The sequence below is a fragment of the Manacus candei genome, unplaced genomic scaffold (genome assembly GCF_025592945.1).
Source record: "Manacus candei isolate 608988 ecotype Guabito, Panama unplaced genomic scaffold, ASM2559294v1 h1tg000063l, whole genome shotgun sequence".
In the NCBI taxonomy this organism is placed as follows: domain Eukaryota; kingdom Metazoa; phylum Chordata; class Aves; order Passeriformes; family Pipridae; genus Manacus; species Manacus candei.
Genome location: NW_026138111.1, coordinates 2,336,607 through 2,349,530, shown reverse-complemented (window position 1 = coordinate 2,349,530; position 12,924 = coordinate 2,336,607). Strand labels below are relative to the sequence as shown.

The following is a 12,924-nucleotide window of genomic DNA, read 5'->3' as shown; positions in this document are numbered from 1 at the left end:
AAGCATGATCAGAATGATCAGATGAAAGAGATCTGGAACCATTTCATTTTTTAGCCGGTGTTTTAATACTTCCCTTCCTCTAGTTGGAATATAAAGTGTTATTGTGAATACATCATCCAGAAATATCTGTCAGCTCTGATTTTTTTCGCCTGTATGTCTCTAACATGGTTGCTAATAATACAGCAGTGCTTAGAGACTGGAGCAGAGCTGGAGCACCACTGCACTGTGCACGAGATAAATGCAAGCCATCATTTTCTGCAGCTTGCAGTCGAGGTGGTAAGAGGTACAGCAGAAGGGTAGAAAATAGAGAGAAAAAGAAAAAGAGTAAGATGATTGGTAGCAATAACAATAACAATGAACAAGTGATCATAATTAATTAGCATAGCCCAGATGCTTACCCTTTATACAAGGCATTCCTGCAGCTAGGAGCTCTCTCCCTCACTGCTGAGCTGCCCAAAGGATGCTGCTTTGCTTGCTCTGCCCCAGCACAGCTTCTGGGTGCTACCATGGAGGATTTAGGTGCTGTGGTGCTACTGAATGTTCATTTCTACCCATCCATGATCTAAGGCAGTATAAAAATTGGGGTAAAGTGTTCATGTAAACTACCCCTGAGATACCAGCTGAAGCAGGTCTCCTTGGCCTTCTTCCAAAAGCTCAACCATTGCCTGCCAGAAGTTCAGAAAATGAAGAAAATGAGATGGAAATTATGTGGTTTTTATCAACACAGAGAAAGCTGACACTCTTTCTGTAAAGAGAAGTAGGATCACAAAGGTATACCTGTGGGTAACCATTTAAAATTTATAATGTCACTTTTCAAAGTATTTTCTGATAATCTCTTAGTTTTTATCTTTTTGCGTTAGGAAATACCGTTGTTTGTACTGAGGCTGAGAAAGTGAAAATAGTCATGATTTAAGGATATTGCGGCATGGAAACAATACTCAGCAGAATTAACTTGGACCATATAGTCCAACATTAAATCACAAATACTTTACACATTGTAGAGGCAATCCCAGCAATGTAAAATAGAGCAATGTTTTATGTTATTAAATGTGAATTTCTTTTCTCGCAAATTTGGAAAGAGTTGAATGAGTGGCTGAGATTTTAGAATTAATATAGTTACAAATGACCAAAACATAAACCCAGCAAAATTACTTAACAGCAAGCAGTAGTAATTTTGAAAAACCTAAAGAAAGGAAAACAGAGGTAATAAGGAGCTCTAGGTATGAGAAGTGTTGTGACATACTGCACTTCTTTTTCTTGCTTGCTGGAAGGGACCTGTAACTATCATCTAGTCCAACTGCACGACAAAACATGAGAAAACAGAAGGAAATGTTATCTTATCTGAAAAAGAGAATGAACTTCTAAAGCCTGTCATGTTCAAGCACTTCATGTAGCTCTCAGACATCTTTGTAGCCTTTTGCTGATTCCCTTCAAATTCATCAATATTGGTATTGTACCACTGGTCAGCAACACTGGAGGCCATAATCCAATATCAGTATAACCAGGGACATGTGAAAACTGTTTTTGCTGCATAATCTTATTTGCCATATCCCCTTTTTGATATAAGCACAACAATACAATAAAAGCTCATATTGCCTAATCAGTGTGACCGCTAAATATTTTTGTCACTACTTTCCAGTATATTGTTTCCCTGTATTTCATTGCAGACCGAGCAGCTTATTTCATGTGTAACTTTACATTCACTTGTATTAAAATATCTTTTTGAGTTTGTGAACTTTACCAAACACTCCATTCTGCTTTTTATAACTGTCTTTGTCTCTTCATTATTTAGTTTCCCTCCATACTGATTCCATCAGCAAATGTTATCACCAGTAATCTTATATTTATTTCTCAAATCCACCAAAGTTTTCAGTCATTTTAGGCTTGGTAGTGATGGCTAAAAAGTCCCCCTAGCAAGCACCCTCAATGAATCATAAATCTCTGAAAAACTAGTTTTGAATTTCATATTGTTTACCATCTGCTTTTAGCGTGTTCGTATATGTGTTTTATAATGCCTTTCAAGAATTGGAACATTATCACAGTTATTTTTGTCAGCTTAACAGGTAACTTCATCAAAAAGTGAAACCAGATTTTTGGTCAAGATCTGATTTTCAGCAAAACTCTGTGAACTAATTGTTTATCAGTTTATTAGCTTTTCCATTATTTCTTCCAAGACATTTTGGGTTGGGTTTTCAGCGTGGATGCAAGAACAGCAGTCAGCTAGCTTCTCTAAGTTGCCAAGTATTCCAAGATTCAATTAGAAATTAATATGCTGAGACCCGATATCTCTACATCTCTTTTGGAACTCATGGCCACATTATGCAGATTTCCTTATGTAAAAAGAAAAAAACAATCATTATTTTTCAGCTGGCATTTACACTTACTGAGGGAATCAAAAAGCATTTTTATCTGATTAGAGAGAGTTATCATATTTCCTTCTTTAAGAAGAAGAAAATGAATGTTTCTGACATGTTTACATTTCTAGTAACTATTTTATTGCCCTTTAGGTAGATACTGCTAATCTTGTTAGTTTCTTTTGTCAAGAAAAAGTAAATTTGTCTTTACTGAATACAGATGTTTTTTCCTTGATTTTTATGTTTGTTGCATGTTGGTTTTCTAATTGTCCCTTTTGATGGTTGTCTTTAAAAAAATCTAAATTCAAAACTTTTTTTAAAATATAGTAAATAAAATTAAAAAACCTGATTTTTATTTTTCTAACAAACCTTTAAAATAAATGCCCAATTTTTATTCAAAAAACTCTGTTTGGAGGAAGAACCATCAAATATAAATATAAGCATTTGTGATCTATTTACTTTTTTAGACCTTAATATTTGGCTATAGTCACTGATCCTGTGCAGCTTCCAATTTGGCACTTGATTATCAGTTCATCTTTATGTGTTATGCTAAGATTAAACTAGAGTTCCTCACTGTTGAATGCAGTACCTTTTTTTTATATATTACAAAAAAAAAAAGAAATTATCACCTACAGCTTCTGAAATCTCAAGTAATTTACTATAGAGTGCCAGGACTGTTGTAGAATTCATGTGTTCTCAAATACTGGAGTATTTTTCTTTTTCCTTTTACACTGCAATGAAATACATAATGAAGGTTGACTTGTTGATCTGTAATAAAACGAAGCAAAAATGTTCCCTCACCTGGGCATTTTTCATTATCACAGTGATCCATCCATATGTGCCTTGGGATCTGAGATTCTGAACACTGCAAAACAGAGAAACCCTTTTCATTTTTATTAACCATTTTTTACTACTAGTCCAGATAATACATTTGACCTTTTCACTGTGTATCAGTATTTTGAATTAAGTTAGATCTTACAAACTGAGCATGAAGATTTTTTCATATGTTTTTACAGTTTATATATAGTAAAACTACTTGATGTAGAGTAAGATTCTCCTATTTTCAGAAAATGTAATTGCCATCTATTTAAAGGGAAAAAAAATGATTCCTACACTGAAATGTTGTAATTTTTGCCTGCCTTATAAATAATAAATTCAGAGCAGTTTAAAAAAGTAGAGGATCAAATCCTCCCTTTCATAGCTACATGTTTGCATTCATTGAAATACTTAATGCAGTTCTGATTTTGTGAGTAAGGTACATTTTTTTGCTCGGTTACTGGCCAACGACCTCCATCTCCCTGCAGTCGGATCTGTATTCTGACTAACTTACTGCTCCCTTTATGGTACCACAGGATATGGAAGTTTCATATAATTTAATTCCAGTTCCAGGATATATCTTGGTGCCTAAATCTTCTTAGTAGTTGTGTATACTTATTGTTTATATCAAAGTTCATACATTTTCCTATGTTAAAAGACACGTAGAAGAAAGATTGGAGCGTGTGCGAGAGTCCGCTCCAGCCACACACACCACGTTTTCTGTTTGTCATCTTCAGCAGTTACAGAGAAAGAGAGGCTTGTAGGAGCCCAGGAAGATCAAGACTTGAGTTATTTTCAATCCTGCTTCGATGTTTCCAATGGAGAATGCCATCTCAAAGTCATCTCTTTCTGATTGTAAAAACTCCACACCTATTAACCATTCCATCTGTAGGAAGGTGCAGTGAAGGTGCCATTTTTCAGACACAAAAGACTGAAATTATGTGTCAGTTGTGAATGGGGATAAGCCCCTAACCATACAGTTGTGTAATACTTTTTATTTGTGTTTGTTTCAGTGAGGAGGGGTATATAATTTATATATTAGTTGGTAGTCACAAGACATCCAACTCTCGAGTTGTTGAGTAGGTAAAAAGCAGCTATCATTGTTGGATATTTCCTCATGCAAATAGAACCCAGAAATGTTAGAATACTGTTGGAATTGGAAATCACTCGTCTCAGTCGTTTTTGCTGCCAAATTGGGAAGGTAACATTTGTTACTGTCAAATATTCTGTGGTAGTAGTTAAGTAGGAGTAAGTTAGTTATTGCAAACTTTATTCTGAAAAAGGCCAACTAAGCTAATAATTATATTGGGAATTTTTATTTTTAAGTTCCTAAGATTTTATTAGAAGTACATTGTAGTAATGCTCAAGTCATCAAGGATTGTAATACTTTTAAAGAGACCGCTGTTAAGATTTCTATGCTTAAAATCTCTTTTCTCCTTGTTTCCAGAACTTGTATGTCATTCAGACACATCTGAGCAAATGAATTATTTTTATGTTTGTTTAAAAATATTAATATTATTAGCAAACTGCTTTGTTATTGTGGTGAGTTTAGTACAGTGTACACATATCTGGTATGCACTTGTGTTAAAGGCATGAGACTGTATTTGTAAGGGGTATGTTTTGGTTAGTACCACATACTGATTTTGCTTATGAATAGTAGGGAATTGGATTTTTACAAAAATGCAAAGGTTTGTTTTCCTAATTCTCTACATGGCCAGGCTTTACAGATGCCTGGTTTTGTAAGTGTTTGATTGAACAAAAATAGTCAATAATGGTACCAAGTATTTCATTTTAGTCTGGTCTTAAGATACTGTGTCACTTGCATCAAACTTTTTATATCTGTGGAAGGGGATTAAGTAACTGTAAATCTTCAGTACAGGCAATACCACTTGAAGATTTTTCTTTGGTTTTGCAGCGTTCCTGTTCCAGTAGTCAGTCTAGAGAAAATTCCTAACCTAGTGAAGGCAGATGGTGCCAATGTTAAAATGAATTCTGCAACCACTACCACCATCACCTCCTCCTCAGCCTCTTCATCCACCATACCTGCTCCAACTCTGGTTAAATCTGGTTTGACATCCAAGTCAGTGCCACCATCACCAGAAAAGATTCTGAATGGCAAAGGAATTGTAGCTCCATCAATAGACAAGAAACACCAAAACGGCACTAAAAGTAGTAACAAGCCTTACAAAAGACTTTCAGGTGAGTGATGTTGTAGTTCATCTGTTGAGGTAGTCTGTCTTTCTTTGTTAATATTTCTATAGCTCGTAATACAGCTAATAAAATGATGCTTTGATTTTTTTTTTACTGTAAGATACCAGTTTGCATATATTAAAAAAAAAGCTTTCACAGTCTTAGAGTGTGTAAAGTATTTACAAAGTACACATTCTGTTTAGCTTGAAATTACTGGTCAACAGGCCAAATATAAATCTTTAAGGAAGTAAATTCATTAAAACAGAAAAGCAGAAGACTTCCTCAAACCATTGTGGGATTTGGGTTTGTTTAGAACAAAAGAAAATGTGCCTTGGTTGGGTGACTTCAGTCATTATCAAGTTGAATTGGTTTAAGACTTTGAATTATGCTCCAAGTCATGATTTTTTTTAAAGAATCTTTTTTCTTGGTTTTAGATACTAGAAAATTCTAACAAGATACGGAAATACTGGGGAAGTCTTAAAAGTCATAATTCCCCTCCACCCTTACCCCTCTACAGTTCACACATGAGTGGAGATGTTTCTAGCATGGGCCTCTCGATCTTTCTCAGGAAGGCAGGACAGTGGCGTTGAGGAAGCACCATTAAATAGGAGATGCCCTGGATGGTCTTAGGCAGAGTAGCTTTGAGGATGTGTGGTCCCCATCCAAACCTGCCACCAAAGCACAGAACCGCCATGTTGTGGGAGGGCAGAGGCTCCCTTAGAAAGGTTGCCATCCATGGAGAGGAGGAATTATTTCCTGTGGAGTTCCCTGGACATGACCCATGCCAACTGTAGGGCAGCAAGTAGAGAATTTGCCGCATAAAGCTGAAAACAGATTTTGCTCCGAATAAAAGGAAACGGTGTTTTGAGGGATTTTATTTTATGGTTTTTTTAAAGCAAAAGTAACTGACTCAAGTTTACGGCTCCAGAAGCTGTGCAGGGTCTATTCATCAGCTGGCAGTACTTTGTGACTCGGGCAGGAACTTCTTGTGTGTGCTGAAAGGCTAATTTTGCTAATGGCAGCATGATCCGCGCTGGATCGTCACTTTGGCACAAAGTTAGTTCACATGATTTCTAAATGTGCACTAGTTATGAACCAAGTATAAGTTGTACAAGATAGATGGTTTCATTTCCAGTTAATGAGTGTGCCCTATTTTTTGCCTGAATATCAGGTTTATTTTTTTTTATTTTCTCAAATTTGGCAGTTAGCCTATGGTGCTGCTACCCTGGCTGGATTCCAGTCCAGTATGAGGTGTTTGCTAGGGCTGTGTGGGGCATGGAACAATGCCATTGCCTGAAAGGGTTCAGTACACTGATTGCTTTCTTAACTAGTTAAAGGTGGTGTATAAGAAGATAGAGCGTTGTTCATTTATAGTGTTGCACAAAATGAAAAAATATTACAAGAAAGCAGCTTAAGATTTGGCTTTAACCCTTACATTTCACTTTCTAAGATCCAATTTTATTATTCTAATAAAAACTCTCTCTATTTTACAATTAATTTGAAATACTGCTTCCTTTTAACCTATTATTTCCTTTAATGGTTTAGATGCTTAATTTAGCTAATCAATTCTGAATTCCTCCTTGGGCAGTTAAAACTGAGAGTGGTTTCCCTCATGTCACCACGTAGCACTGCAGGGCTATAGGTGATACTTGGACTTTTTCGTACAAGTGCTTGCTGAAATGTGTTCATAAAGGAGAATCAGTTCTGTAGAGCCTTCCTTCAGCTTGCTGTTTTTTTCTGTGGAGGTGACTCCTGAGCTGTTCTGTGTCTGAGGTCTCACTCACAATATCTTCCAGGCTAGGGAATGTCTCCTTGGTGGAAATTTCTGCACAGGACTGATTGAGCACCCCGATAGGCATGTGTTTACTTTTATATGGTTAACAAATCCACAGAACTGAGATTTTTTTACAGCTCCTCTGTCATTATCAAATTTACAATCTGTTCAGTCTTACTTCTGCTGCCTCAAGTATTGATGCAGCAATGCAGTAATTTAGCGATGATGCAAATAGTGGAAGTCCTGAGAGCACTGGAGATGAATTGCCTGTAGATTGTGTGTCACTATGATGGATTCCTCTCCATTATTATACAGGATTATACAAAGACTGAGAAAAAGATCTTGGAAGGTCAATGAGATGATTATTTTAGATATTGCATAATTTCATTCATTTCATGTTAAAAGAATGAAACGGTGGTTAGGGGATTTAGGTTTCCCTCAGTCCACTGCTCTGGAGCTGTACAGATGTTAATTTTTGAAGCTCCTTAATAAGTTTGGCCAGTTTACATCTGTTTTACATCCCTTTTTAGCAGCCTCTACTCTCTCTCACACCATTTCCCCAACTGTGATTGAAGTTTGTTTTCTATTTTGCTGAGAGCTGGTGGTTGTTTGGGTGATGAATGAACCTGCCCTCTTTTCAGGAGCACTGTCCTTGGTGAGAGAGAGGAAACAGCTTGCGGAACCACAAAAGACAGTCTGTAGCTGCCCAGCATAAGTGGATTAGTGTTTCCCAGTAGCAAACTGCAAAAAAAAAAAAAAAATTTTTTTCCTAAATCTTCCTTAGTTCTTGCTCTCTTTGGGTGAAGTCAAGGAATGATGATGCCCAGCTTACACCAAACAGGAGTCCGTGACAGTTCAGTTTTGGCCCGTCCTCTTCTTTCAGTGAAGGTTATAACAAATGCTCTTTACATTATCCACTCAACACGAAGAAGTGGAATCCATTCCAAAGAGACAGTTTTCTGAAGCTGTGCCTGTGCACAGGAGTCTGGGGGTTGTCACACTACACATTTCCAAATACAGAAGTAGTCAGAAGCTGCATTTTGTTATTGATAAGAAGATGGTAAGCTTCATTTAGTGTGTTACCCAAACCAGGCATGTCTGTAGCTGGCAGTTAGATGTTCATGATTTCTCTGGAACAGCCACACATGCTTCAGTTAAGAGAAGTGGTTCCCTGTTCAGTATTTTCTGTTTCTCAGAGAAAGCTTGTTATTTTATTGTTCAGTCAAAGGTGGAGGCTTCCACTCTTTCTGACTGTAATTCCTTATCTTGATTTTATCTGTTTATGTTTTCCTGATAACTGGCCTTACTGTAATCAGTCCTGCAAGTCTTACTTGGTTGGGACATTAATGCTCTCCAGTAGCAATCTGGAGAGTTTTTGATTTTTGAAATATGTTCTCCTGTTGATCGAAAACAGTCCTTGCTTGGTGACTTTCAGAACACTTTCCATAGCCTTATGATTGCCCTCAGGATTTTTCATTTAAAGGCATATTTATTAGTCCATATCGTCTTTTTAGTTTGTTTTTTTAATTTGCATTAAAGGTTTTTAGATGGGTGATTCAGGAATCTGCAATAGGAACATCTTACACTCAAACCCCAGGAGTAATTAACTCCTTTAGTTCGTGAACATGTGTTTTCATTCATTAAGTAAAAAAGAAATGTTTATTATATTGAGTCATACACAGCTACTTTTCTGTTTCTGTTGTGCTGTAAATGCCACAGAATCTACAACTACTTGTGACATATTTCAATCCCTTTGTAGATTTCGCCAAAAAACTGTGACAGCTGTTTTTTCTAAACTCACTTTTTGGTATGTCTCTGCTGATAGGTCGATAAAATAGCCATTTAATGTTTGCATAAGCATTTTTAAGTCCATGTAGCAGAATACATAAAACTGCTAGTATTTGTGTATCTGGAGGACAGTTGCTGTCTAACATAGGTTACTTGGCCTCACTTTTCTTCTTCCAGCTGTTCTACTTGCTGTGATGCTGTCATAACATTGTAACACAGCTGTGAATCACTGTCTTTCTCTTAGCTCTCGTTTGTTTGTTTATAAAGAATTTTTAGATCCTCTGATTAAATGTTGTATTTGAGCACAGGATGTTTATTATATGTGAATGTAACACCACTGTATAGTTAAAATAGGATTTGGCAATAGTTTATATTCCCCTATCAAACAAAAGCAAACCAGTCTGCAAATTAAACCACACTTTGTCAAGGTGTGTGAAGGTAGTGGTAGGGGTTTTTGGTGGCATAAACTAAAAAGTGTATGTCCTCAGTTTTGTTACAGCTCTTAGTGGAAACCCTAAAACTATATTAATGTAACCTAAAGGAGGTGATGCTATCTGTGGCATATAAACACTAAAATATTAATGAAAATGAAATATGCAAATACAGCATATTAAATATTAATGCATTTTTAATGTTAATCATGAGTAGAACTCATGTAAATGCCTTGTTTTCACAATCTCTGCATACTTTAAACTCCATACCTCCTTCCACTTAGGGTAATATAAACTAACATACGTGTTATTTTTATACAGATTTAGGGGACAGATTTAGATACATTTTGTTTTTTAAATGCCACCAGTAATCTTGCATTTACTTTGGAGACACCATGGGTTGTTTTCTAGAATTTCTAAGTATGTGAAAAAAATATTGTTCGAAGCACTTGTGATATTGTATGTGTTGTGTATGTATTTTTAGCCCAGCTCAGGAGGAAGATTTACTGCATTTCATGGCCTCAGAAGCAGTGTTAGAGAGGGAACTGAAGTTGCAAGGCTTGGTCCTATGTTTGGGCCATTCCGTTGAGTACAGCACTGCAAACAGACTTATTGCCATGAAATCTGTGGCTGAAATCCTGCTCTATATAGTTTAAAACATGCAAGGACAAAAAAACTGCGCAACTGTATGAGTGAGGCACACAGCACTATTTATAAGGGGTGCTGGGTAGGGATCAGTGGTTCAGGTTGGGCATGAGGTAAGTTCTATCAGGCAAAAATTATAAGCTACTCTGGTTAAAACTTCTGTAATAATCTGGTTTTTTCTCCTTTTTCCTTCCCTCATCAAACAGAAAGAGAATTTGACCCAAATAAACACTGTGGAGTACTGGATCCTGAAACAAAGAAACCTTGCACAAGATCGCTCACCTGCAAGGTATTTTTCTTAGAAGATAAAATATCAGATGCTTTGTTATAGTTTAAATCCTACCACAGTAGTTTGAGAGGTCATACCTGCTCCTGTCTTACAGACAATGGGTATGGTACTCAGACGCTGTCTTCAGGTAATTCTTTTGAGTAATTCTGTTTCTTTGAATCAGAGCATCTGCATTATTCCACTGATGTTTCTAAAAATATTTTTTTTCTTGTCATTTTATTATGCAGAAAGCATTAACGTTTCGTGTAGAAGCCCAGGTGTTATTTTAAATGCTCCTTTTTTGGTTCATGTGTGCAACAGTGTTGAAGTATAGTCAGTTTTTAGTTTAAAAAAATTAACATATTTTTGTATAATGACTTACTTGGAGGTTGCCCTTGTGATAGTAGTTACTCTCATGTCAAAAAGTAGCAGCAATGTAGGACAGTTATAATGAACATTTGTATGTGTATGTGCTGCCTGTCAGTAGAGATGATCAGTTAAATTCACTTTAAAATGTATTCACATTTTTCAATCCAATGAAATCAGTTTTTCATTGGAAGCTAAAAGCTACAATGATGTTACTTTTTAATATCTTAAAATTACTGGAATTCTATTTTCTGTCTGGAAAAGGTAAGTCAATAGTCTCTATTATATGAAAATTGTTGCAAAAAGTAATTTTAGCCTTGATGTTGGCATTTCTTGACTTCATAAATTATCAAAGATAACGTGGTATAGCAGCTTTATTTTCATAACTGTGGCTAAAGTTGTTTGAAGTAGATTTTATCTTTTAGAGTTGTGGTGTATCAGAAGTGTAGAGGACTCATAAACAATGTCATGCACACACAAATGCTTTTTAACCACCCTATTTTTAGACTCATTCACTTAATCATCGACGAGCAGTTCCAGGCCGTAAAAAACAGTTTGACATCCTTCTAGCTGAACACAAAGCTCGGTCCAGGGAAAAAGAAGTCGCAAAAGACAAAGAGCATCCACCATCTGCAAGGGAAAGCTATCAGAGCCAGCCCACACCAGCACAAGACTCTCTGTCAGGATCCTCAGTGAACTCTGGGCAAGAATCTAAAGTAACATCTCCTGCAAAATCTAGACCACCAAATTCTGTACTTCCAAGGTAAGCAGTTCTCCAGTGTAGAATGGTGCATTCTGAAGGTGCTGTAAGAAAATTCTTAGTCTTTCATGCATCTCATTTTATAAGCATTCAATACTTCTTAAGGCTGTTGCACAATAAAACATACTAATATAAGAATTTCTGCTAGCTCTTATTAACCTAAATCTGTCCATGGTAACCTGTGGTCTGACTGGGAATGAGATAAGGAGTTGTGTTCACCTTCAGCTCAGAATCTCAGACTTTTTTTTTTTTTTTTTGCTAAAATGTCCAGTAATAATTAGGAAAGTTTATATTCAAATCATTCTGGGACATTTAGGAATAAAAGTCTGTTTACATGAATCTTTCAGGTATTAGAGAAGCACAGGTGAAATTCTGCACATTAATGTAGAATTTTTCTCTACAAATACTTCACTGATTACATCAATGGAATTCTTGTAAAAAAAGGTGTAATTTAGTGTTGATTTGAAACTATTGATGTGAAACTGTCCATAGCATGTCTTCCCTTGTTTTGAAGACTTTTCTTAGAAAAGACAATAACAGTCTTCAGAAAGACAATGCAAACTTCTGAAGGCATCTCTTTACGAAAAACAGTATGAGGTATTTGGGCTACTGAATTCTAATTATCCTCTGGAAAACTTTCTCATATGTTTTGTTTATTTGTGGGGTTTTTTTGGTACTAGTTTTGGCTGGAGTGTATAGAGCTAAACTAGTTGGTTTTGTTCATATTTATATTGATTCATCATTCATTTCTTTGCAAAAGCCTTGGTCAAGCTCATTTTGGGGCTTTTGTACTATGACAGTCTCTATTTCAAAGAGATACTTCTTGTATTTGCTCTCTCAAGTCTTACAGAGACAGCTGTTTCAATTCACCAAGCCCTAATGAAATTTTATTCCTACAGTGGCAGGGGTGGGCCTTAGAGGGTTTGAGTGAAAGGACAATGAAAGAATAGATAAATTGGTGTGAATCTGCCTAAAATTCTTGTTAAAGGAGTGACCTTACAGAGTCCTTAACTAGAGAGGAGAACAGACAGGCAGACATGGGTTTTAGTAGGTGTTACAGTCAAAGCAGCAAAACTGGAATGCAATTCCATGAGAGTCAGCTGAAGAAATTACAGAGATAGTGGTGCACAAGGAGGAGGATTTTAGCAATCCTATGTTGTGTTTGTACAGCCTACACTTCTGTTTCTGGTGAGGTGCCTCTGTTGGGTCATCCTGTCTGGTTTTGCAAGCAGCCGTGTCCGAGGAAAGCCTTGCTGCCTGTCTGGGAGCCAGCCAGCCTGCGGCTCCGCTGCTGGAAGGGGTTCTGCGAGTGCTCCCTGCTCTGCTGAGGCACAGCTCGCTGGGTTCACTGCGGGTGGCTTGGCTTGACCCTGCCAGGTTCTCCTGAAGGCTGCAGAGCACTGGAACAATCCATCCCTTGCAGCAGCAGCTGCAGCAGTTATTCCCAGCTGATGCTATCCATGAGCAATCCCTGCACGGGTCAGGAGAGGGCACCTGTCCACAGGCTTAGTGACTGCTATGCCCAGAGACAG

The 12,924-nt window shown here is 36.9% G+C and overlaps 1 protein-coding gene across 9 annotated transcripts in view; it reads left to right on the top strand.

The window, feature by feature from the left end:
• Window positions 1-12,924, top strand: part of ATXN7L1 (ataxin 7 like 1) — a 115,963-nt gene that overhangs the window by 86,154 nt on the left and 16,885 nt on the right. For all 9 annotated transcript variants that reach the window (XM_051805115.1, XM_051805113.1, XM_051805114.1 and 6 more), the window contains 3 exons: window positions 5,086-5,369; window positions 10,205-10,287; window positions 11,139-11,395. In XM_051805115.1, the coding sequence (XP_051661075.1) occupies window positions 5,086-5,369; window positions 10,205-10,287; window positions 11,139-11,395 (624 nt within the window). The remainder of the gene's footprint in view (window positions 1-5,085; window positions 5,370-10,204; window positions 10,288-11,138; window positions 11,396-12,924) is intronic.